Here is a 26,512-nt window from a genome sequence, read left to right as displayed (position 1 = left end):
GGGGGGTACATACTCCCCTTGATGGCCGGTTTGTTCCAGTTATTGAGAGGAGTATATACTCCCCACAATGACTGGAACAACCCGGTTTGTTCCAATCATCGAGAAGAGAATTCCCCTCAATAACTGGCCTTTCATATGATTGACGGGGAATGGACCGGGGGCAACATATGCCTTTCATGAATTTTTAGAGACTCTCATGGTGTATGCCGCAGCAGTTTGGGGCGCTAAAACTGGCTGTGCACTCCCAGAAGTCAAATTTTAGCGGCCCAAAAATACCGCCCGCAGTGGAAATGCTCTAAGTTCCGGTAGCTGGAATGGCCAGTGTTGAAACTACAGGCTACAAAATTTGGAGACTGCATTTCTGCCACTTTTTGGTGGGTGGTCTATGGGCCCAGACCCCCACATTAGGCCCAAGTCCCTCCCTGCAGGAGGGGTGGCTTTTCCACCAGCCAAACTTGAGCTCCACCCAAATGAGCTACCACCCAAACCACCAACCAAACTCCGAACTCCAACCTCCTGCATAGGGAGGGACTTTGATAAGTTAGTTGCTGCTGCAGGTGTGTGACTTGCAAAGCAAGCCTCTGACAGCCCTTGGCAGGGGGGACTTATACTGTACCTCCCCATCCTGGCGCACAGAAAATGGATTTTCACCCCTCTTTTTACTTTCCCCTTTAATGTACATCTCTCATACCACAACCTGTTTTTTTTTTTTTTTTGCTCCAGGTCAGCCCAACATGCTACAGCTGAGACAGGACCCAGGAAAGCCCCCATGGAACACAGTAATGAAAATGTATGAATTTTTGGTCAAAAAACAAAAAATGTACGCACCCCAGATGTATGAATGGGAAATTTGGCAGATAAGGTACTCAACCCAATTGTATGAAGTTTTTTGGGGACAGGGGGGGTAGTAACCAAAAATGTATGAGAATGAGGATATGATGCCAGGGTTTCCCCCCCCCCCCCCCCCCCCCCCCCTTATATTGGTCCAGCTCTTCCTGTTTCAACCACATATCCCAATTGCGGCTGGTTTCTACACTTCCTTGCCAAGTTCCGGGATTTTTGTGCGTCCTGAAATAGCACATCTGCACCATTTATTCCCAGTCACCAAAGGCTTGAATATTACGGATGCTGGTGGTAATTGTGTATCCATCTCCCAAAGATTACATTCTCTTCTTCTTACAATGTCTCAAATTGCTTTTCTAGAACACTGGCAGAACACATTTCTGAAGATAAAAGCTCTCAAAAAAGCAATGAAAATGTAGATGAAGAGTAACAATCAGTTGTTGATGATAGTCTATGCAGTTTTCTACTTGAATGTGAAATTTAAAATATCTTCTTCTTCCATTTTTTACCTTTGTCACTGCTCCTCTGGGTATGTAGCAGAAATGGCTACTCAAAAAAGCATTTCTGGGAGTATTTCTTCACACCCGCGGCAAAAAAAATGTATGCACAAAATTTGCAACAATTTTTTGAAAAAGCTCTGCACCTTTGCACAAAACATGTATGAATGGGCTCCAAAAATGTATGAATTTTTTGAAAATCTTGGAATTTGGGTTACTGTGTTCCATAGGGGCTTTCCAGGGTCCAGCTGAGACCTATATTTTTTCCCCTTTATGTACTGATACCAGTATGTCCTGAAAAATTAAACAAGACAAATAAACCTCAAGTCTGTTACCAAGTCTTCAACCCAGAATTGCAGAAATTAATCACAAAATGAGAGCACGGTGTGGTGACCATATTCGTGGCGCCGCAGGCGCGCAGGATTTCCGGCCAGGCTTGAATCTCAGCAAGCTTCAATATCCCACGCGCAGCATCAAAGTGAATCAGTGCGCTTTGCGCGCCCTCAAGAAGCCCACGTGTCCTTCCTTGTGTTATTTTGTTCTGTTTCTTTTCTTTTTTTTCTTTCCTCCTTCTTCTTTTTTTGTTTCTTCTGACTCACTTTGCCTTTTTGTTTCTATATGTGCGTGTTGGAGAGGCCTTGCCATGAGGAGGGTTTGGTTTTGTTTCTGTTTTTGTCTCAGGTTGTCTTTGTTGGTTGTGTTTTCTTCTTTTCCTCTCTCCTCTTGTTGTGTTGTGCGCGCGTGCGCACAGGTGTATGATGACCTGTCCGCAGGTGTCAAAACCCCAAAGTCTGAGTTCAGCCCGAACTCAGATGATGGGGGGGGGGGGCATGGACTTTGTCTGAACCATGAATTTTTCTATCTCAGATCATCCGTCAAAACCAAAGAGTCCCAAATCTTAAGTTTATTGATCCCATTTTTGCCAATATACTTGCGGAGCTTCTGAGTTCATCCTCTCATCCCCGTGCCAATCTTTTCCCAAGAGCTTTTTGTTCAGATCACTTTTCCTCCCTTCCCCAGCTCAGTTGCTGGCTTTTTCCTCTTGATCCTTTCAAAACAAACCACCGCTGACAGGAATCTAACTCCCGTTGTCTCAACAAAACCCCCCCCAGCTATCTTTTTCAATCCCGGATCTCTTCCCAGACCACCGTGAAGGCAGCGCACCGCGCATTTTCCATTCCAGTAACTGCCAACGGCCCAGCACCAGTTGAAGTTCCACAACGGACTTTCTGTTTAATCACTTCAAGGATAATTAAATTTCCCAAAAAAAATACTCAAAGTTTGAGGTTGGGAAAATCATTGAAAAAAAATCACTCCGTACTGAAAAAAAATGCAAACTGAGTGTGCTCAGCCAAAAAAATAAAAATGTGTCAGACTGAGTAAAAAACAATGGGGCACATTTTTGGGGTGATTTGTTGGACGGGCCTGCACAAGGCCCGCATGGGCCCCTAACAGGCCCGTTGGCCCCATTGAAAAAGTAGTATTTGTTTGGAATTCCAATGCTCTGCTAAAATGTGAAATGGGTCAAACTGAATAAAAAAAATGGGGGTACATTTTTGGGGAGATTTTTTGGACGGGCCTGAATGAGGCCCACATGGCCCCCACAAAGCCCACTGGGCCCATTGAAAGAGTAGCCTTGGTTAAGAAAGCATATGCTCAGCTAAGAAATAAAATGTGTCAGACTGAGTAAAAACCCTAGGGGCACATTGTTGGGGAGGCTTTTTGGACGGGCCTGCATCAGGCCCGTACGGGCCAACAGGGTTCCAAGGAAAAGGAAAGGGCCTGGACATACATTCTGTGAGTGCACAAATGTCATACAGATGGCAGAAGCCCTTCAATATCTTCTGTTGATTAGTGGTCAATTGGTGCTGTTCTGAAACATCATATGGGCATTCTTAACCAAGACTACTTCTGGGTTGGCCGAACCAGCTTTGGGTGGGCCCTGACGGGCCTGATTCAGGTCTGTCAATAAGCCCTCCTCAAAAGTGTGGCCCCATGTTTTTTACTCGGGTTGACACATTTTTGCTTCTTAGCTGAGCATAGGCATTCTTGACCAAGGCTACTCTTTCAATGGGCTCAGTGGGCTTTGTGAGGGCCATGTGGGCCTCATTCAGGCCCGTCCAAAAAATCTCCCCAAAAATGTACCCCCATTTTTTTTATTCAGTTTGACCCATTTCACATTTTAGCAGAGCATTGGAATTCCAAACAAATACTACTTTTTCAATGGGCCCAACGGGCCTGTTAGGGGCCCATGCGGGCCTTGTGCAGGCCCGTCCAACAAATCACCCCAAAAATGTGCCCCATTGTTTTTTACTCAGTCTGACACATTTTTATTTTTTTGGCTGAGCACACTCAGTTTGCATTTTTTTTCAGTACGGAGTGATTTTTTTTCAATGATTTTCCCAACCTCAAACTTTGAGTATTTTTTTTGGGAAATTTAATTATCCTTGAAGTGAATACATAGTGTGTTTCACATGCAGCTAGCTTGAGGATGGTGCTCCCTAGTGACTAGGGTGCTCAGTAGCGCGTTTGGCTGATGGTAAACCACCAAAAGTTTTCCATCACCAATTTCCCATTTCTTACTATTATTAACATCTTTGAGCTTTTGGGGTTGGTTGGAATAGACAGCATAAACTACATTTACTCGTACCCCAAAAAACCATCTGCAAGCGCCTAGTCTCCAGGACCGCTGATTGCCTGATAGCTAGAGTGGACAATCATCACTGTCATGTCCAACGGTGAATTGGCTTCAGATGTTGCTGAAGAGCGCAGGACAACAAGGGATGTATAAGACACCAATGGAAGGTGAATGCACCCTGACAAAAAGGTATGTGTCGCAGTGAGCTCAAGCACTGCTGGTATTGGGTCCAAACTCGGTGATATTGATTACACTCACCTGACAAAAAGGCATGTGTCACAGTGAGCTCAAGCACTGCCGGTCCCCATCATGCAATTTCTACTACATCCCCTCTGTAGCACCTTTTAACATCACCCTTATATGCACTTTCACCCACTACACTTTGTATGCACCTCTCCCCCCCATACTCTCTGTAGCACCTTTACACACCTCACTTAGATAACATTTCACCCCTCAGAAATATATCCCCCAGCATATATCTCATTACACATCTCAGAGTGACTCCCCAAGAGCTTCTGCTTTTCTCCCCAACTCACTTCTCCTCTCTCACTCAGTAGGATTGATACACCTCAAACCCATTAGTGTTAAAGCCATCCAAGTCAAAGAGAATCATCAGCCACACCCTTTTCTTTTTCTTAGTGTAACCCTCTCTCCATCAGCATTAGTCAAGAGGGCAGCCTCACCATCACCTGTAGCCTCTTCTACATTATTAGTAGTGTAGTTGACTATTTCCCCTCTCAGCTCTTTCCCAATCTTTTAGGAGTTCCAAACCAGTCATCAAGAGGGCTCACACCTCTTGATGATTGGTCAGTCCGGTCATCAAGGGTAATAACACCTCTTGATGACCGGTGATGACCGGTCATCAAGGTGAGTCACATCTCTTGATGACTGGTCAGACCGGTCATCGAGGGGAATAACACCTCCTCTGGATGACTGGTGTGGTAAGATCAATCAAAATTAAACCTCTCACAAAATACATTAAAATACATTTCACATATATTACATTCATGTACACACCGTCAAAAAGCGTGGAAGAATTTAGTTTACAAGCTATAAGACAGTTACATACAAATTACATAAGATCTGTTCATCTTAATGCGCTCAAAAGCGCTGAACACCCTTGAAATTAATTGTACACAAATTTGTTTTTGCATGGAGTTTATTTTATCACAATTTCACTTAAAAACCACTCATATCTTGGCAACCACCTCTAAATGGCCATGTTTTCTCTATTAGGAAGTTTCCCCACTTTGATCTTCAATCACATGTAACAAATCACTTCTTAGATGTAATTTTCCTTCCCAATTAGTTCAGGCCAAGTGATCATAACCCAAAGGGGAAAATTGTTTTCATTACATATGTAAAACTTTCCCAAATAGTACATTCATTTCACAATACATTGAACAGCTTTCCCCATTAGTACATTTATTTCACTACATTGTAAATCACTCTCAGACGTGATTTTTCCTACAAAAGGAGGCCTCTCTTACCCCTTCTTGTTTTCTTCCCCCTCATGCTTGCATTAGTGAATGAAAATTGATATCATTCAGCAGACATCACTTCAAAAATTGCCCCTTCAAACATTGTCTTATAAATTTGCCCCCTTATCAAATATTGCCTCAACTTCTCACTTGACTCAAAAATCTGACTTTTTAATTTAAGTTCAGGAATCTCCCAGAGTACTCATCACGCCAAACTCTTTAAAAATATAACATTACATCAAAATTACATGTTACAAGGTTTAAAAAAGTAACAAGATTTACATAGCTAAATTCAAGAAGATTGCGCCACACTAAAATAAATAGTGTATCTCCTAGAGCTTAATTACAGGAGGGCAGCCCTTCAAGCACCCGTTTAAACTGTCAAATCCGTGATATTTACATTTCCCCTCCAAGCTCTGCTTACGCTCTGCGTGAGAGTTCCACACCGGTGTGTACCAGTCATTGAAGGGAGGTGCTACTCTCAATGACCAGTCGGTCTGACCAGTCATCAAGAGGAGGTGCTACTCCCCTTGGTGACCGGCACAGACCGGTCATTGAGGGGACTCACACCTCTCAATGACCGGTGATGACCGGTCATTGAGAGGACTCACACCTCCCAATTACCGGCACAGACCGGTCATTGAGAGGACTCACACCTCTCAATGACCAGTCAGACCAACCGGTCATCAAGGGTAGCACCTCTCCTCAATGACTGGTACACACCGGTCATTGAGAGGTGTTATTACCCTTGATGACAGGTCTGACCGGTCATCAAGAAATGTGAATCACCTTGATGACCGGTCTGACCGGTCATCAAGAAATGTGAATCACCTTGATGACCGGTGATGACCGGTCATCAAGAGGTGTGAGTCCCCTGGATGACCGGTCTGACCAATCATTGAGAGGTGTGAATCCTCTCAATGACCGGTCTGGCCGGTCATCGGGAGGTGTGATTGATGACCAGTCCGCGCCGGTCATCACAAGGTGGGAGTCCCCTCAATGACAGGTAAAGACCAGTCATCAACACCAGGAAAAAACAATGATCACTTGTCTGCAAGTGACATAGCAAAGTACAAAGGGGCCTTTGTAATTTTTCATGTCACTTGTAGGCAAGTGATCATTGTTTTTTCCTGGTGCAAGAGTAGCACCTCCCCTCAATGACTGGTACACACTGGTCATCGAGAGGTGTGACTGATGACCAGTCCGTGCCGGTCACCAAGAGGTATGAGTCCTCTGGATGACCGGTTGTGTGCCCCTTGATGACCAGTCCAGACCGGTCATTGAGAGGTGTGATTGCTTTGGGAACTCCAAAAAAAAGGAGACTTGGAGTGCACCCCAATCACTAAAAACATTTATTATTTTGCCCAAAAAAAAAAAAAAGTCAACATGAAAAAAATAAAACCAAAATTTCACTCAGGGGAACAAACTGAGCATGCTGAGCCAAAAAAATAAAATGTCCCAAACTGAGCAAAAATCATTGGACAATGTTTTGGGATGGTTTTTTTTCACGGGCCTGGCGGGCCTGGAGCGGGCTTGAGCAGGCCTTGAGCAGGCCTGAGACGGGCCTGCCCCAAAAGCACATTGGGTCAGTATTAAAGGAGTTTTGCCTTGCCCTGGGAGCTTCTTGGGCTTTTGATGGGCCCAAAGTATCAACATGGGCTCTTGGTGGCTTAGAAGTATTAACCAGGGCCACTGAATAGCCCATGGGCCTTTGAATTCCCAGAAAGCCCACCATGAGCCCCCACATAGCTAATGGGCTCTTGGTAGCCCATGAAGATCCCTATGGGCCAACAGATACTTCCATCATGGGATCCCATGGGCGCTTTGCCTCCTTTCTGGGCCACAAAAAGCCCATGGGGAGCTTTTTGGACCACCAAAAGCCCATGAGGATATCTGTTGGCCCATGGAGATCTTCATGGGCCACCAAAAGCCCATGAGGATATCTGTTGGCCCATGGAGATCTTCATGGGCTACCAAGAGCCCATTAGCTATGTGGGGGCTCATGGTGGGCTTTCTGGAAATTCAAAGGCCCATGGGCTATTCAGTGGCCCGGGTTGATACTTCTAGACCACCAAAAGCCCATGTTGAGATTTTGGGCCCATTAAAAGCCCAAGAAGCTCCCAGGGCAAGGCAAAACTCCTTTAATACTGACCCAATGTGCTTTTGGGGCAGGCCCGTCTCAGGCCTGCTCAAGGCCTGCTCAAGCCCGCTCCAGGCCCGCCAGGCCCGTGAAAAAAAACCATCCCAAAACATTGTCCAATGATTTTTGCTCAGTTTGGGACATTTTATTTTTTTGGCTCAGCATGCTCAGTTTGTCCCCCTGAGTGAAATTTTGGTTTTATTTTTGTCATGTTGATTTTTTTTTTTTGGGCAAAATAATAAATGTTTGTAGTGAATGCACTTCATTTGGTATTTGCCAGCTGGAGTGCAAAGCCAAAATCCTTCACTGAAAAGGTGGAGTGCTTGGGCTTGCACTCCATTTTTTTTGGAGTGCATCTAGCTGCACTCCCCTATTTTGGTCAATTTTGGAGTACCCAGTTGTGTACTCCAATAAACATGGAGTGCCCATCTGGGGACTCCATGTTTTGGGAGTACAAAATCAAAGCACTCCAACTTTTTTGGAGTGCTTCCCCCCAAAGCCAAAAATGTGGAGTGCACAAAGTAATGTGGAGTGCACGAAGTAAAAGTTTGGAGTGCATTTAGGCTGACCCTTATGGTATCCCATGTACCAAAATCAAAATGTTCTGTTTTTCTTTCTTATTCCTATTAGTTTCACTCTTAATCTCCCTTTTCCTCTTATAAATAACTTAATATTCCTCAAGATTCAGCTTCCAGGGACAAATTCACCCCTAGTCTTGTTTTACAGAACACTCATAATGGCACTCATTCACACCATGGGAGTTTGCTCAGCACTTGCGTGCAAGTGCCATCTCTGAACTCAGTTATAGATTTGGTTGGATCTCAGTTAGATACTGGTTTGAAGGAAAGGTTCATGTCTGCCAAAACATATTCTGATATTAACTTGAACAACACTTGATGTATTGTGTAATGTATATGTAAGATGTATGCCATAGCTATCCTGGAAACAAGGCCAATTTAAGGATAAGGTTTAGGGCCTGTACCATAGACCCCAATTTTCGCAAATTTTTGCACAATTTCAATTTCCCACTCCAAAATTGAAGTGGTGTACCACACGTTGATAATTTTGAGAATGACCACCAATGGATACTGCTTGATTTGTGAAATTGACGGCAACCACAGTATCCAACTCAAATCACTGACTCCTCCCATCATAAAAAGGTTGCCTCCACACTTCCTTGGTGTTTCACACATTTCCAAACCCACTCTCGTCTTCAACATCATTACCAAAACTGCACACTTCCCATCTGTCTTCTTCTACAATCATCTTTGTCTTCTTCTGCAATCCAACAAACTATGACCAAGACCAGTGCTAAACACCAGCCAGAAGCGATGAAACTCCCTCTCAAAGCCACAAATCAGCCGGTCAAAGCCACCAAACAGCGGAAAGGACCTCATAACTGGACCCTCGACTAGAAGAAAAAGATGCTTGAACTTGTCCTGGACTACTCTCGGCGTGGACATGCCACCGACAACGCTGGCTTGAAGAAGGATGCCTGGCCTCTGCTCGCAGCTGACTTGAACAAGGCCTGTGGGACCAGCCTCGATGTTCAACAGATCCAAAACCAGAAAGGTGCGATTTGGAAAATATATCAAGACTTCAAGTTTCTTTGCAACCAGTCCGGGTTTGGTTGGGACAAAGAAGGCTTGACTCCAACCGCAGATCCAAGGACTTGGGATGAGCTGTTTGCAGCTCACCCAAGACAAAATTTTGATAAGCTCAAGGGAAAGTCATTCCCACTCTTCCACCTTGCCAAAGATGTCTTCCTTGGAACTGTTGCGTTGGGCGAATTGGCAGATACCGGCTTCCCAGGATATCAAGAACCAGAGCTTCCTGTGTCCCCCCCAGAAGCCCCTCAGTTAAACCACAAGAAAGCGTTGGCAACTTTGAAGCGACAAATGGCAATGGAAGCTGATGTCAATGAGGAGGAGGATCTTGGCAACTCGGCTCAACCATCCCCCAGTCAACCCATCCCAAAAAGGATCCGCGAAGGCAAGAATGATATCTTGAGCAATGGGATCACCGGGCTCATTTCTGCCATCGGAAAGGCTTCGGAGGGATCCAAAGACCTTGTTGGAGCAATGCTATCTATTGCCTCTAACCAAAATCATTCTTCCAGACTTACCAATACCTCACCCACCACCAACAAAAGCTCATCCAAATGTGCCCTTGAAAAACTTCAGCAAATGTTTGGAGACAACATCCCGGACGATGAGTTTGTTGACTACATCAGCATCATTGAAGATAACAGCAAAGCACGAACCTTCCTGAAGTTAGTTCAAACAACCTTGCCAAACATAGTCCAAAAGTGGCTTGCCAAAGAGGTTCTTGTGCAAACACAAGCTCGTGCCAAGGAGCTTCTCGCGTGATGTTCCCCCACTCCATTGACGCACACAATGTATATACACTGTTTTACAGCTATCCCTTGAGTCTGTGTTTCACTGCTTCTGTATTCTGCCCAATCTTCAATTTTTTCTCTTCATCCCGGCTGTTGCTTATCCTATAAAGACATTGATGACCGGTCTGACCGGTCATCAAGATGACTCAACCCAATTCAAGCCTCACTGGTCATCAAGGATTACCAGTCTGACTCTTCATCAAGCTGGGTGAAGGCCTCCATGTACACCCAAGTGTGGTGAGCTCTCCCCTCCCGTCCGGCAAGGACAAAGATGAATTCAAATCAAAAATTAACAGCAGCAAGGACATTCTGAGCAAGGTAACCTTTGCAACATCTCCATGCCGCCTGATTGTTCATGGGGACATGAGCATTGATTAGAACTCCATCCACGGCACCAACCGCATTCTTGAACGCAGCAAACTTGGGGTTATCTCGGATCTCGGACACTGCCAGCATAATTGGCTAGGTTGAGGGTATCCTAGTTGAACTGGGATGACCTCAACCAATTTAAACTTGGTTGATCTCAACTGATGAAATATAAATCCAAGGTACCCCCCTTGGGTTCATATTTCATTGGATGAGATCAACCCATTTTAAATTGGTTGAGTGCATCCCAGTTAAACTGGGATGTCTTCATCCCAGTCAAACATGCTGGCAGTGGGAGGGCTGGGCTGTTGTGTGAGAATCCAGCTGGACATAATCTGGGTACATCGTTACAAGTGCCTCTAAAACCAGCTCAAAATAACTGCTCATCTTTGTCAGGCTTATGAAAATAATCAAGGAGTGGAGGAGATAGTGAAAATCAAACATACCGGTTGACAGTGTACAATCCTTGACAGAACTTGAGGGCAGTTTCACGCATTGAGTTGTTGTAGCGGACTATGTTCAGGAAGATCAACACTTGCTCTTCCACTGTAGCGGATCTGGCATCTGCAAGCAACCTTTGGCTCCAAAGCTTGGCAATAAGCGCATCAAAGGTTGGTCGTTTCATTGAGGTGACTTCGTAGAACAATTCCTCTCTGGCAAAATTTAATAAGAAATTGACATGGGTTGCTTGTCCGCCGTCTCCATAGTATGGTTGACCGTGATTCATCTGTTTTGCGAGTAGAATAACAGCTATGCTGGCTGCAATGATGGCAGTGAACAACTGTGGGTCCATCGTGAGCAAGACGCGGTGTGGCTTTGAAATTTTTGGGTAAGAGGGGGGGGGGCAATAGGCCGGGGCTGGAGGTGCAATGTGATGGCTGTTGGGAGGGGAGGAGTGAGTAGATGTGATGATGTTGGGGGGTTGATTGACCGTGCTGTGGGGTGTTTGTATGGGCTGGATGGATGTGAGGTGAGTTGCATTCTTTGCCGGAAAGCCAGGGCTGCGTTGATGTGCTGGGAAGCCAGGGCTGAGTTGGTGCCATGGGACATCATTTTGGGTCAATGAATTTTGAGTGTGTGAATTTCATGTTTTGATGAAAGTGAAATTGGGCTCAAAATTGAAATTTGGAAATTCTGGCTATGGTACAGGCCCTTACTTGATCCTCAATCTTGACCAAAGTTCCTCATGTTTTGATGGTGATGATTTTTGACCTCTTTTTAAACACACCCTGTTGGTTTCTCAGAAACTATTTTTTCAGGGTGCACACCAAAAACCTGCTAGTTTTTGTTAATTTTTTTCTATTGCACATGGTTCAAACTTATGATGGAGTGTAGTGAGACTCTGGGAGGTCTGATTTTGCCCTGGTACTATGGTTTGACTTTGGCTTGCATTGGCTGAAGGTCCCACTGTCACACAAACATATAATGCGTGTGGGCTTGTGTGACAACTTGTGTCACACAAACGTACGCGCGCACGCTTGTGTGACACATTGTCCATCACAAAACAAAATTGCGCCACACTTAGTGCCCCTGCAGAGCCAGGGGATTCAGAGAATCCTTGAAAAATTTCACTTTATTTTCATACATCTGTACATAAATCTCTTTGAGGAGATTTTCTGAAGTCATTCACAAACCCCTTGTAATCTGAGGCCCTCCTGGAATTGTCCCAGAATTTGAACTCCCTGGGGAAAAAATTTAGCAGCTGAAGAATATTTTACACAAATTTACACATGCATTGTGGTTTGTCACATTTTTCATCACCAAGACAGCTGACACCAAGCTGAGTGTGCATGCAGCACCACAGGCTTATGTGGACCCTTCACCAATTGTATGTAATTTTCAGAAATATGTATAAATATAATTTTAGGGAGACTTTATGAAGTCATGTCCAACTCCTAGTTAATATGAGATTTTTTCCCATGGACTTTTCCCTGAGCTTCAGCTATGTTTTGAAAAACTTTAGAAACTGAAGAATGTGTCACACAAATGTACATGTGCATTTTTTTGTGACACTAACATACATAAAGATTTTTGGAATTTATGATAAACACATGATAAATCCAAGTGTATCATTCCCGTGAAAAACCCCTTTTTTCTACAGATTTACTTTGCGCACGGAGGGAAACTTGTTGCACACGGGAATTTCCGTTGGCTCGACGTCATGTGACGTTGGTCCCCCCTCCGTGCGCGCCACCAGCCTCCCCCAAAAAACTATCCGCACACGGGGGTGCCGTGCGGTAACAGGTGGGCGGGTTGAGACACTCCGGCCATCCAGAGGAGACAATCCCCTTGATGACCGGCACAGACCGGTCATCAAGAGGCTACATCCCTCTTGATGACCAGAATAGACCAGTCATTGAGAGGCTACATCCCTCCCAATGACCGGCATTCTGGTCATTGAGAGGCTACATCTCTTTTGATGACTGGTACAGACCAGTCATTGAGAGGCTAAATCCCTTTCTATGACCGGTCTATTCCGGTCATTGAGAGGAATGTGTCCTCTTCATGACTGGAATGCCGGTCATTGAGAGAGACGTATTTTCTCAATGACCGATCTATTCCGGTCATCTAGAGGGATGTAGCTTATGACCGGAAAAGACCGGTCATTGAGAGGGATGTAGCCTCTTGATGACCGGAAAAGACCGGTCATTGAGAGGGATGTAGCCTCTCAATGACTGGTCTATTCCGGTCATCGAGGGGGATGTGTCCTCTCAATGACCGGTCTGTGCCAGTCATTGAGGGGATTGTCTCCTCTGGATGGCCGGAGTGTCTCAACCCGCCCACCTGTTACCGCACGGCACCCCCGTGTGCGGATAGTTTTTTGGGGGAAGCTGGTGGCGCGCATGGAGGGGGGCCCAACATCACATGACGTTGAGTCAAAGGAAATTCCCGTGCGCAACAAGTTTCCCTCCGTGCGGGAAGCAAATCTGTTTTTCTACAAAGTATTTGATATTTCTTTGCAAGGCATTCTAAAATGAGTTCTCAAATGGTTCCAATAATACATAGGGTCAAGTTTGGGCATGTTTTTGATCAAATTCAACCCTCTTTCAGCATTCCTTCAGCTCAATTGAGCATCATCTCAACATGAATTCATCATGACTTCAGCGTGTTTTGAGGTTAATGTTCCAGGATATATCTAACAGGGTTCTTTAACAACAAGCAAACTCCCATGGTGTCAGAAGTTACATACTTTCACACACTCACAACATCCCTTACAACCTCAACCAGTTACACAAACCACATTTACAACACTTGGTTTACACACACGGTTACATACATAGCTACATACATATTTACACATAGCTGCATCATCACTTACATACATACAGTGTACACATGCAGGCACTCATGCAGGTGATAGCTGCATGTGATAGCTGCATGCATTAGCTGCATGCGCTAGTGGATTTTTGTTGCATTAAAACAGCAGGTGACCTGGTTACAGGATGACTACACTAACATCCTGTCCTGACCAATCACACCCCCTGATTCAGCCTGCAGATCATAACCCACAATCACATGTACAGTCCTGACCAATCACATTCACCCATTCAGCATATGTTCTAGCCAAAAACCCTCATGTACCTAGCTAAAATCTCTCAGGTGGAGCTCCTCTGGAGCTAAAATCCCTCACTGTTGTCTATAAAAGAAGGCTCTCCTCCGCTGTTGTAACTTTCCCCCAGCAGACAACCTGCACTCAGTTTCCCCTATAAAAAAGTACACAAACTGCTCACTCCACAATATATCAGTCACTCTATATTTTGATTTTACACCTATTACAACACTTACCTACACACATTACATAACACAACTCTCTGAGTGGTCCTATTTGGCCAAATATCACCTGGTTGAAGTCCAGACTCCTCATTCATAACAAATTTTAGCAACTTCATTGCACCCACTTTATAACAACAGTTATCTTTTGATAACACCCCATTATCACTACATTAAACCTTCCAATCTGAGATTGGTGGGCTTGTTTTAGTGTCTAGTGAACCAGGAAAGGCAGAGGTTTCCTCATACATCCCTTTCTGCACTCAAAAGGTTCTCAGGAACACTTTTGAGCTTTACAACGGGATAAGAGGAAGAAAGAGATAGGATGAAAAAACAGGTCCAAAAAGAACACGGGTGCGGTATAAGGTTGTTGCAAACTGTCAATGATAACAATGAAAAAAGAGCTAGGTTGTGGAGCTGGGAAATCTGATTGGTGAGTAAATGAGAAGCAGGGTGCAGAAATGTGAGCTATGAGTGAAGTGAGATGACTGAGAGAACAACAAAAGAAAATTCAAGAGTGTCAGTGCTCTCTTTATAGGGTTTCATATAGCGGAACAGGTGGAGCTTCTGTTGCTACGTACTGAGGCTTGGTTGTGACTACAACAGGCCAGTCCAAGTAAACAGGGACGTGATTGCACCGGATTGGTCTTGGTTGGTTTGAGGGTCCACGATCATGTTCTTGTTGTCTGAACAACACGGTAAGCAAGAAGGGATTTAAATTAGTTTGTTGACTTGTACATCAGGGTTGGTTGCATTTCAGGGCCTGGTTCAGTCTTTGATGAGAAGTTGTGAAGGGTTTTACTTACCATTGAGGGCTTGTTGCAAGGAGCCAACGTGGATATCAGTAGATGTGAAGAGGCTGTGGCTTGGCTGGGTTGAACCAGGGTGGTCTGGGTTTGCGGTGGATTTGAGCGGGCCCGGGCCTGAAATCTGACAGGCTTGATAAGATCACATGGGTTCCCGTGCTGTGGTGGTCAGAGTACAAGAAATACAGACTTCCTTACGGGCCAAGCTGCATTCAATGGGGTGGCCTGTTCAAAGCAGGTGTGGACAAATAGGGTGACAGTGAAACATTGTGAAGGCAATTGAGGGAAGGAGTATTGGTAATGGGGATGAAACTGGGCCAAAGGCCTGATACGGTGTAGGACTCCAGGGATGGATGGGTAATCGAAGTTCCTTTGAGGGGGGAAATAAATTGCTAATAGGTTGAAAGGCTACTACAATCTACGGGTGGTTTGAAAGACCTGCCCCTCTAATAGTACTATGCAAATAACCAAGAGTCTTGTAATCAATATTTAAGAAAAATGTGGCAGATTCCAAGATAGCTCTTACTTTTATATAGTAATCTCTATCAGACCTAAATATCTGATTCAATGTGTTTTCCAGACCGGTTATAACTAAGGATAACGTGTTTTGTTATGGTGAAGTTACTCTACTGTTGTTGATGTTATAATTTGTACTACTACTTCTACTTATACTACTACTACTACTAATATGCTAATAAGGAGAATGGTTTGTTGGTTGGTTGGTTAGTTGGTTGGTTGTTGATTGTTGGTTCTACTACTGCACTAACACTCTACTGACTGACTGACTCTACGCTACTCAAGACTACTACTGCTAAACTACCATATGTGACCAGACCTCTGTAGGTTGATGATCAAAAAGAGAAATTATGGGGGGGAGAAGAGCTCCTTTTATAATGAAGAGTGAGGGATTTTAGCTCCAGGGAATGCGTTTGAGGGAATTTAGCTGCAGGGGATCTCAGTTGCACAGCATATGTACACCTGTACTGCACAGCCACACAAACAATGAGGGAATTATGCTGCAGTGACACTATTTGTACACCTTATCTGCCTGCGTATATTGCACTGCCTGATGTCATGCGTTGCTATGTACCCAAGCCACCTTCCATATCCTTCAGAATGTGTTGCTATGTAACCAAGCCACCTTCCATGCACTCTGCACCCAACTAGAATACTCATCCTTTCCAGGATTTGGGGGTCAAAGCCTCTTTCTGGTCCTCCTTCCTTCCTCCTTCCTCGTCCTTGTATCTATGTCGTGTATTCTTCTGTCCAATCCGCCGTGGCTACCAAAGGGTGTATGTGTGTAAATGTTGTAACTGTTGTGTAAGATTATCTCCTCCTCTTGTAATGGGTTCCACCTGTATGTAACTGTACTATCATGATACCTTTTCATATTTCCTTTTGGCATTGCAACGGGCACAGCACACCACAACGGTCCAAATGTTGACTATCTGGTGCGGATTTGAAGCTTCTTGAAAGCGTGGGTTCCATGCAGAGTCATGGGTGATGAGCACTGGGTGTGAGGAGCAGGGGTATAAAATGAGGGTCAGTTTTGGGCTATTGTTCCCCCACGCACCCCCACTTAGGCACTTTAAAGCCTTGGGGGTGTGTCAAAGGCAAAGGGGGCTTGGGGTACTGGCTAGCAAGCCCCACTGAGTTAACACTCACTGAACTTGTTGGATTTAATCTGAGATACTAAAACCTGTATATCATAAGGGGAAACCCTTGATCAAAGTTCCATGAGTTGCAGGTTTTAGTGAACTTAGATTATATTGCCTATATCAATACCAGTGCCAACCAAGGCCTACAACTAATAGGCCCAATTTCCAGTCAAGAATGACGGCTATGATTTCCGTTATCGTGTGTGTATGGGTAATCATGAAGTTGGTTCAGGTTTTAACATCAATGCCGGTGTTGACAGAAAAGGTATGGGTGGTATGTGTGAAGTAAGAATGTTTGACATTTCTTGTTTACATTACAAGATGGATGATAGTCGCAAGACTTGTTAGATTACAAGGAGGTCATTCTGAGGTAAGGGGTCTTGTGGTCGATGGGGTTGGGGAATATTTTTTCAGCATCTTGGTTAGTGACTGAGGGATGAACGATGACTGGCTGGCCAGGGGTCCAATTGGCTGGCGTGGTGACGGGATGTTTGTCGCCGAGTTGGAGCGAGTCCAAGGCGCGAATGATTTCGTCAAATTGGCGACCGGTCGAGGCTGGGTACTGCAGGATCAGTCTAACCTTCTTCGCGGGATCGATGACGAATACTGATCGGACAGTCTAGTGGATGAGCGGGTATATGGGCAGAATTGTCGAAGTTAGCCGACAAAAAAAGGGTCGGGGTTTTTTTCGGAAAACTTACAAATGGTACGCCCTTGCTGTCGCGGTTGGTTAGATCCTGTTCATCCAACATGTCGTACAGAGTGGCTATCTTGCGGTCGGGATCAGCGATGATTGGAAAAGATAATTGGACTGAGTTGACACGGTTAATGCTGAGAAACGGTCATGTAGGAGGTCAGGATTATCCTAAGTCACAACTCCGATCGATTCCTCCTAATTTCAAGACGGTAGGACCAAGCAGGGGTAGAACGAGAACTGCATACTCTTTGATCCAGTCATCATGAGACTTGAGCTCGTTGCAGCTGAGGCCGATGACTTTGGTATTACGAGCCTCGAAGTCCTTTTGTCGTCGGGCAACCTCGCCCAGCTCGGTGGTGCAAACGGGCGTAAAGTCGGCAGGATGAGAGAAGAGGATGGCCCATGAATCGGCTGTCCACTCGTGGAAGGACTTGATCGGACCATTCGTCGTCTCGGCAGAGAATTCGGGCGCGACTGATCCTAACCTGACCGACGGCATCTTGGAGCTGACTGGCGATTCTCAAGCCGGAGATAAACTGAAAATGTGTGTGTATGGCGTTGGTTCTGCGTAGGAAGGGATGCTCAAAGGCTCAAGGGACTGATGTTGTAGTTGGCCCTGGATTGTACACAGCCCGGCCGTCCCCTGCGCTTCTCCTCTGGCCGCGGGCGATGTATGACGCAATCTGGCGCAGACGATTGCGTCACACTGCCTGCTCGGCTCTGCTCGGCTCTGCTCGGGTCGCTCGGGCCCCCGGACCTCCGTCATCGGCCTCAATCATCCGGGCCGGGCACAGGACATCGACCCCTCGTTGCATTTCCCTAACCATCTCATCCGTCGTCCTCGATCAACCTCCTTGAACACTTCGGCCTCTTCCATCGTAAGTTCGTCGCCTGCTTGCAGTGTTATTGGTCGGCCTTTGACGCCACCCTCGTCGACCTCTAAACCTGTTTTACATAGGTTTTCTCTCTCGCAGTTCTGGGAGACTCCCTTCGCAATTCCATACGTTTTTTGGGGGCACGGTACACACTCGAGTAGGAAGGTCAGCAATGGTGCCGATTTTAAGGGTAATTCATCGGACGGCAATCAGGTAACCCATTCGACACGACCGGACACATCTCTCAACAAGGTTTTGGGGGAGAAAATGTGGCAACCAGGTTAGCAGCTTATAATTACACCACAGTTACATGAGCCTATGTGCTCGTCGAAAATCGATAGTTAGGTCCACATAACGAGTGCCGGTACTATGGCCGGTGATAAAGACCGGGGTCATGAGGATATCCAGTTGTCAAAGACGGGACACAATCTTTTTCAGCACTGTCAAAGACGGGACACAATCTTTTTCAGCACAATTTTTTGAAACCAAGGTGCATTATCTGATTGGATAGAGAGCCGGTTCGAGGGTGATACATCTCAACGATGGCAAAGAGATCTTGCGATGAGCGCGGGCGGCATGGTCGGTGGCAGGACTGATGACCGGGGCCGGCGGAGGAATCCAGCACCCAGCTTACACGTGGCTTCTGTCGGTCGTGAAACGAGCCGGCCGCGTCGGCCATTGAAAGCAACCTCTCCATAAGTAACAGGCAGCTCTTGGCTAGATTCCCCCGACAAATAGTTGTTTGCGGGCGCTGATCATTCGTCTTCATTGCCCAGAGAGGACACTGGCTGGCCTGCACTCACCTCTGAGAGCATCGACCGGAGAGAAAGGTCCAGTCTTGGTGATGCCCTCTTGTCCGACAAAAGGGCGTCTGCATACAAAAGAACACGCAGCCTGAGGGGGGAGCAGATGCTCCCGCATGCCGGCCGCAGGGACAGGCGAGTTATCTGGGCGGACAGGGTCGTCCGTCACCAACGGGTCGGAAAGGCAAATGGGGCAGCCTTTCCAACCCATCCCTTCTGTCAGTTAGTTTCTTTGACTGCGTGGTCGGACTTGGAGGTGCTGGCCGGCGCCAGTGGCAAGGTCTGTTTGCCGCTTTGGGGAACAGCGGCGCGGCCTCCCAGTTCATGATCTTGGACAGGGGGAGTCGCGGATCACTCACAATAAATAAACTCTTTCAAAAGAAACAAGCTTTGCAGCTTGGGGAAATTGGAGAATGAGAAAAGAACACAAAGAGATGGAGAAAATAAAGAAGAGGAAAAGAGATGGAGACAAAAAAGAGATAGAGGACTACAACAGATATGAAAATAGAGAGAGTAGAGAAAGAAGAGAATGAGGAAAGGATGCACTACACAAACACAGGAGAAGGAAATCGATAGCCACATCCCAAGCACAAGACGAAAAAGAGAAACAGACAGACTTATAGACTTTTGTTTGTTTTGGTTTGGGTTAACAGATTGCGAGAAAAAGAAGAAGTGATCAATCCGAGGTACTAGAGCAAGGACTGGTAGGAAGAGATTTCGAGCTTCGGCGAGAGAAAGTGAGATAACGAAGCCCAGAGTGAGAAAGAGAGGCAGCCTTAGGAGGTTTAGCACGAATGAAGGAGATTTTTGTGAATGCTTGAGTCACTTTGGCGCGCAGGGACATCGCCCGCTCAATCTTGACATCCTCCTCGTCGTCTTCGAAGACCGACTTGAGCACGTTCGATTGGCATGGGGGGCACGCGGGGGCTGCCTGCTTGGGCATCAGATAGACCGAAAAATCGTTGATTGCGTACATTCCTATGGTAGACATCCTATAACAACACAAAAAAGCGGCGAAGAGTGCGGAAGCGGGGGGTTAGGGCGGGGGGATTTGGTGGGGGTGAAGGTCAGTTAGTCCAACGGTCTAGCGGGGTTTGGTCAGTTTTTTGGGGAGTGGATTGTTTGGGGGTGGGTTGGAGGGATGGGGTGCAGCTGTTGTGGTGAAGGATGGGATGAAGGAGCAAGGGCGAGTGGGGGAAACAGGCGCCCTTTATGCGAAGCGGCGGCAAGGATTCGGGATGTCAGATTGGCAATCGGACCGGCTGCCGCCACTTTCCGGTCAGAAAAGTGAGCCGGTCGGTGTCACAATCTGGGCTAGCACAGGCTCACTAAGAGCCGGGATTGTGACTCGGGCCGCGTCGCGCTGCCTGAGGGTCAGTGTGCATCGAGGTCTCCGCTATCGCCCACCAGATATGCCGGCCCGGGCCGCTTCCGAATCCACTCATCATAGGCCTTCAGCATCGATTTGTCACGTATTACCGGTCCGCTTCCGAATCAATCAGAATGCACCGGACGGGTCGGTCCGAGAGGTACTGCCACCATTTGCGCTCGAATGTGCACCCGATGATCATTCGCACGCAGGCTCCACCAGGCCAATGTGCACACTGTGATCATTCGCCCGCAGGCTTCTCCTTGCACCGGTCTGTGGCTGGTCAGTATTGATGACAACAGTGGACTGACCAAGGACGTCGGGATTCGGGAAAGAAGTCTGGCCGATGGGCGGGGCCCGCGACCGGCGCGTGAATACAGCAGCCTGCACATGGCTTTTGTCGGTCAAGAACAAAGTCCTAGTTGATACTCGACCTTCCTCATCGGCAAAAGGGACCTTGCTCGACAAGCCACGAGACATTGTTGACCAGACCGAGAGCGAACGTTCTTCACACGGATGGAGCTGTGTGCGTCTCGCCACCCTCATTTGTCTGCAATACACAGAGAGATTACCATCTCATACACCCATGCCTGACAACACCAAGGGGAAAGGAAGATCCAACAAGGGCATGGTCACGCCTGGCCGGACTCTTGTCACTCTTGCCGGGCAAGGTCGTCCAAGTTAGAGCCGCCGGGCTGAGCAGATCCACCCGCCTGCTACTGCTAATCTACCTGGAGGGACAGGTAGTTCGAGCTCCTGGCGGACATGGCTGTCCCGTCCGATGACAAGAGATTGGGAAGGCACATTGGAGCTGCCTTTCCAATCAGTCACTTGGTCTGTGCTTCTGGCAGCGTGGTGCCGGGATGTGGGTCTTGTTTGCCGCTTCGTGGAACAGCGACTCAACCTGCTATGTGGCTTGTTCAATTATCATGATACCAATCGCATAACTGCCGCCCTCTCAGAAAAAAACATATACATATCAAGCTACAAAACTCACAGAAATTTAAAGATGAGAGAAGATAAAAAGAGAGAGAGAGATAAAGCAGAGAAAATGAAACACTACAAGCCCAGAGAGAGACGAGCTTGGTAGCAACAGACCAAGCAGAAGAAGAAAAAAAGAGAGAAAAAGACTTATGGACTTTTGATGATTTTTTCAGGAGGAAACAGACTGCCAAAAGAAGAGGTGATCAATCTGAAGTACTAGAACGGGGACTGGTAGTAAGAGATTTCGAGCTATGACGAGAGAAAGTGAGAGAACGGAGCCGAGAACGAGAGAGAAACTTGGGAGAGACGGCCTTAGGAAGGTTAGCGCGAACGACGGAGATCTTTTTGAATACTTGGTTGACTTTGGATAGCAGGGACATTGGCACTTCGTAATCCTCATCATCGTCTTCGAAGACTGAGTGAAGGATGTTTGATTGGCATGGGGGGCACGCGGGGGCTGCCTGCTTGGGCATCAAATAGACCGTGAAATCGTCGATTGCGTACATTGCTATGGTAGACATCCTGTAACAAGACAAAAAAAGTCGTGCAGAAACAAAAATTCGCGGGATGGGTTGGGGTGGGGGGATTGGATGGGGGTGAAGGTCAGTTAGTTTAGCGGTCTAGCGGGGTTTGGTCAGTTTTTTGGGGAGTGGATTGTTTGGGGAGTGGGTTGGAGTAGCTGTTGCGGTGCGATGCGGTTCAAGATGGGGATGAAGGAATCAGGCCGAGTGGGAAAGACAGGTGCCCTTTATGGGCAGCGGCGGCGAGGATTCGGAATGCTAGATTCTCAATCGGACCGACTCCCGCCACTAATTTCCGGTTGGAAAAGCGGGCCAGTCTGCGTCAGAATATCGGCTCGCACAGACTCCCTAGGATTTGGGATTCTGAAGTCGGCCGGCTCCCGCCGCCTGATGGTCAGTCTGCATGGCAATCTTAGCTATCGCCGTGGTGCCCGGGAGGACGCAATTGCCGGGCCGGGCCATTTCCGAATCGACTAACTGGGTCCCGGCTCAGGATTCCCTCAGCGCACGGCGGACTTGGCAATTAGCCCTAACTTAGCTAACTCCCTCCTCCTCGGGGGAGCGAAGCGACCTCTTCGGAGGGTCCCTGCGGGACGGCGTCCCCCCTCCACAAAGAGAGATGATTATGATGACTAATAAAATGTTGTGATCAATGATTGCCCGGTATGCTAAAGCCAAACACAGAAAAGCCGGGCACATTTATTTACGCTCTATTTTTATCCTCTTATCTTTTCCTTTTATTTCTCTGTTTCCACACGTTTTCGATCTTCAAATTTCATTCCCTCAATTCTCTTTCTGATTTTCTGGATCGGTGTATCAATCTTTCTCCTGTGTCTTTCTTTCTTTTTCTGTTTTTTTTGCCTCTAATTCGAGGACGGGAATAAGTCACATCCCTGGGCAGGTAGAATCTGTAAGAGCACCGATCTGCCAATGATGATTCGTCTTCAGCAGGAAGGGTACCGTTGGGAAGACGAGGACTCCCCCTCGCCGGCTTGGTACTTCGTAGCTTGGTACAGTCTGCCCCGAATCCTCCTCGGCTGGTGCTCCGACCGCGCCAGCTGGCGGGTAGGCCGCGCCGCCGCCGCCGCAGCAGCAGCAGCAGTGCTTCGCACGGGGCCCCCGGCTCCATGCGAGTGGCTTTCCCACGCCATTTTTTTATGGGCAGGGACCCCGCCACGATGTCCACTCAAAACCCACCCTCAGCCCACTCGCCCGCCACTGCCATCACGAAAACTGCGACAGCGGAGAATCCAACACCGAAGACAACTCCAGCAACCGGGCCCACGCTGCAGAAAGTAAATGCGACGATAAAGGCTGCGAAGAAAAAAAAGAAAAAAGCAGCCGGCAGTCTTGCATACGAGCCAGTCACTGATGCCGAAGTGGAAACTCTCCTCGCATGTTCAGCCACCCGTAAGTGTTTCAACAAGCTAACGTGCGCGAAATCAATGCTTGTTATGATTTTTATTATTAATATTATCTTTTGCATATACATCCAGGGGGACAAGGCAAGAAAGCGCTTGCCGCATTTAGGGAAAGCCGGTCATCCGACGATTTGTTTGCGACTCAACCATACGTTGACCACAAGGACCCATCGTATGTGCGGCTCACACGATACTTGACCTTCTTTTCTGGACGCGAATCGAAAACGTCCACGTCAGGCCGAAAGACCTCAGGATGGCCTATTACCCGGGAAAAGTTTCTCCTCTGGGCTGCTCGCGACCCTTTTCGAGCAAGCGATTCTATCACTCTTTACCTTCAGACTATCGAGGCCGCCCGCGCTGCAACCCACCACCTCCTCGCCCCCCTCTTCCCCGAGCTCTCGAACCAATCCCTGCTACTCGACCCTTTGGTCCAGGTGGCGGTCACTTATTTTGAGCCTAGTCTCCCCGCCCAGCCCAGTCCAGCTGGTCAAAGTAGCAAACCTGCTGCGAAAAAGCGCGCGGGTACGGGAGCTAATGCCACCAACTTAGGAAGTCAACGGGGTACGGGAGCTAATACCACCAACTTGGGAAGTCAACGTAGCTCCTCTACCATCAAACAACACAGCTGGGTTACGATGGCACAAGGCCCTTCGGCGTCAGCCTGCTCACTCCCTCCTAAGCCCATCTTCCTTGCTGCTAAACCGTCCCAACAGACAGCACCAATGACCTACAATCCGTCGGCTTTCGAAAGACCCGCACTCTCTCAGATCGTCTCCCCCGGGAACTTGCCCTGGAGGCGCGACCTTCAAAAGAAATTCGTCTACACTCTTGAAAGTTCTGGCGCAGAAGCAATTTTATCCAATGGCCATCAGCTCCCCTTTGCGCCTCAGCTCCCCAACCCCGAAGAAAAGGAAGACAGTGGCGTGTTGGCTAATCCGCGGAAGTCAGCCCGGAGCCTCTCTGAGAGCTCAGACGATATCCCGCTGACCCTCCTACCCGCCCCTCTTTCTTACCGCAAGAAAATCAAAACTAGCCATTGCGATCTCCCCATCAGCCCCCCCACTGTGGATCTCACCTTGGAACCCGACGAACTTGTTGAGGATGTCCCCGCGCCGCCAATCTATGATCAAATCCTTGTCTTTACTGAAACCCGTGTCCCTGCAGTTCGCCAACAATTCCTCGAGGCTCTGCGGCGTGATCATCGAAGTCAGTCTTGTTGCATACTACAACGCCGGAGGAAGCTTCGAATACTGAATTTTTTGGCCGATTTGGCTGGGTATAGATAACTTGAGCACGGAAGATGTGCTCGAAGGATTAAAGGCGGAGATAAACAGTTTGACAGGGCCCAAGGGAGAGTCAAGAAGCATGGGAAGCGAGGAAGATCTGACGGCGTGTCTGAAGACGTATCTCGATTATTGGGCGAGCGAAGGGATCGCAGGCTTTCCGATGGGCGCGTTGAAGGTCTGTGTGTGGCTGGACTCAATTGAGCCGACGGTGACGGCGCAGGAGACGCGAGACATCTCTCGGAGCTTCGACGGCTTGTGTCGCAACATCGCCGCGGCTTTCCCAGAGGACCAGCCCGCCAAGATGTTCGCCTATCCGTGCCCGATCCTCGACGCCCCTCTCTGGCGGTCCTTCCTTGACTTCTACCAATGGCCCGCTGACATTCTTCCTTCGAACTTCAATCCGGTGCCCACAGCGTCCAGAGACCCCTCTTGCTCAACTGTGGAAAACTCCCCCTCTTCCCATCCCCAATCTCCACCCTTCTTCCATACCTGTCTTGACACTTCAATCTCCCTCAAGAACTGCTTGCCAGACGCTCATACCGGCCTACATTTTGATCCCGTACGTCTCTGCTTCTTCTCTCATGAAAGATTAACTCCCTTCCCATACATGTATTCTTTTTGACAGAAACATATGAAGACTGGACTCTTTCCTCGCGAACAACTTGCAGAAGGACGTGAGGTTGAATACACTCCAGGAAATTACCGACAATTTTGTTATACACGTGATTGGATCGGCTCGGTTGAGCACCGAAAGGGCATTCAAAACTTGCACCGTTTCCTACGACTTCTCGCTTAACCACACCCTTCAGTTCTCGTCCGTTCACTTCTCTATATTGTCGTTCGTTCTCGTCTGTTCACTTCTCTATATTGTCGTTCTTGTTTGGCAGACCGATCTGTTTTCTTTCTCTTGCTTGATTTGTTTTCTTTTGTTGATGCAACATTGCTTTCTTATGGTCTTCAAATGCTTACTGAAATGTCAACACAGACTCTTAGCAGATCAAGCAGGATGTATCAAGCTGTCCATACATACGTTGCTCATCAAAAACTACCTGGTCAAAATGGTTTTTGAGAATTGTAGGAAAACAATCAGTTCTGTCCGCAACCACGAAAATGTCTCTAAAATCTACCCCCCACTCCCCAAATCACAAATCACCTCTCACTGAGACAGAACCTCTCCCTCCCCCAATGCCTCCTGGCGATCCCCTCCCCCCCTCCCCCCCATGGGCATCTCACCGGACTCGACGCACCAATTGACGGGCTTGATCCGCCATGTGCGCGACGCGCCGGGTACAGCGAACGCGTCTGGCGATGTCACCATGAACGCTCCCCCCCAACCACACCGCACAGGCCCCCGCGCGACCCGAAGCCGAAGTAGCGCCTCTGACTCTCCTCAAGTCTTTAGTGGCTGACCCTAACAAGCGCAGCCCCGACGGCTCAATAAACGTCCACCCGCAAACGATGGAGCTACTGATCCAAACGGTGGAAAACAAGTCGGAACAAAAACGGCAACTCAAGCTCATCATCGAAGAGCTCCGGAGGCTCAGAAACAGCGTCCAGGAACTTCAAGAGCTCCGAGGTCGCGTCCAGACCATTGAAGCCGGGCAACTCCCAAGACAACCATCGATCCTGACCAAGTCATATGCGTCGACAACCGCCACCGCCCCCAAGAAACAAGCCCCTCCTCCCACCAAGAACGACATGCTGATGGCCAGACCGGGCCTATCTATCATCCACGCGAAAACCGCCGCTGCACCCCTCAAGGACGCCGACGCCGGTCAGGTTGTTCGCAAAACCAACGAAATCTTAGAGCGGCTAAACGCCACAGTTAATGGAGAAAAAGTTTTGATCAAAGCAGTCCGTTTCTTACCTTCAGGCGACACATCCTTCTATTTCAAGAACCGCCAACACAAAACCTGGCTGAACCAGAACAAACACACGTGGAGCAAACAACTCCACCC

At 47.6% G+C, this 26,512-nt stretch overlaps 6 protein-coding genes across 6 annotated transcripts; 3 read left to right on the top strand and 3 right to left on the bottom strand.

The window, feature by feature from the left end:
- Positions 1–9,497: 9,497 nt before the first annotated feature.
- On the top strand, positions 9,498–9,968 carry PtA15_18A308 (uncharacterized protein; the record flags this gene model as incomplete). The annotated part of the gene is made up of 1 exon (XM_053164835.1): positions 9,498–9,968. The coding sequence occupies one exon, from the start codon at positions 9,498–9,500 to the stop codon at positions 9,966–9,968; it is 471 nt and encodes a 156-aa protein (XP_053028805.1).
- A 6,979-nt stretch (positions 9,969–16,947) lies between these two features.
- PtA15_18A307 (uncharacterized protein) lies at positions 16,948–17,794 on the bottom strand (the record flags this gene model as incomplete). Its single annotated transcript, XM_053164834.1, has 3 exons — positions 16,948–17,217; positions 17,300–17,429; positions 17,541–17,794. 3 exons carry the CDS (start codon positions 17,792–17,794, stop codon positions 16,948–16,950), a joined length of 654 nt encoding a protein of 217 aa, XP_053028804.1.
- Positions 17,795–19,662: 1,868 nt separating this feature from the next.
- PtA15_18A306 (uncharacterized protein) lies at positions 19,663–19,964 on the bottom strand (the record flags this gene model as incomplete). The annotated part of the gene is made up of 2 exons (XM_053164833.1): positions 19,663–19,695; positions 19,800–19,964. 2 exons carry the CDS (start codon positions 19,962–19,964, stop codon positions 19,663–19,665), a joined length of 198 nt encoding a protein of 65 aa, XP_053028803.1.
- Positions 19,965–20,211: 247 nt separating this feature from the next.
- PtA15_18A305 (uncharacterized protein) lies at positions 20,212–21,027 on the top strand (the record flags this gene model as incomplete). The annotated part of the gene is made up of 2 exons (XM_053164832.1): positions 20,212–20,570; positions 20,658–21,027. 2 exons carry the CDS (start codon positions 20,212–20,214, stop codon positions 21,025–21,027), a joined length of 729 nt encoding a protein of 242 aa, XP_053028802.1.
- A 515-nt stretch (positions 21,028–21,542) lies between these two features.
- PtA15_18A304 (uncharacterized protein) lies at positions 21,543–21,847 on the bottom strand (the record flags this gene model as incomplete). The annotated part of the gene is made up of 2 exons (XM_053164831.1): positions 21,543–21,575; positions 21,635–21,847. The coding sequence occupies 2 exons, from the start codon at positions 21,845–21,847 to the stop codon at positions 21,543–21,545; spliced, it is 246 nt and encodes an 81-aa protein (XP_053028801.1).
- Positions 21,848–23,025: 1,178 nt separating this feature from the next.
- Positions 23,026–25,350, top strand: PtA15_18A303 (uncharacterized protein; the record flags this gene model as incomplete). The annotated part of the gene is made up of 4 exons (XM_053164830.1): positions 23,026–23,257; positions 23,344–24,474; positions 24,551–25,113; positions 25,180–25,350. 4 exons carry the CDS (start codon positions 23,026–23,028, stop codon positions 25,348–25,350), a joined length of 2,097 nt encoding a protein of 698 aa, XP_053028800.1.
- Positions 25,351–26,512: the final 1,162 nt, after the last annotated feature.

The sequence above is a fragment of the Puccinia triticina genome, chromosome 18A (assembly GCF_026914185.1).
Source record: "Puccinia triticina chromosome 18A, complete sequence".
Classification (NCBI taxonomy): Eukaryota; Fungi; Basidiomycota; class Pucciniomycetes; order Pucciniales; family Pucciniaceae; genus Puccinia; species Puccinia triticina.
Note: the sequence above shows the minus strand (reverse complement) of the source record. Positions and strands in the feature narration are given on the sequence as shown.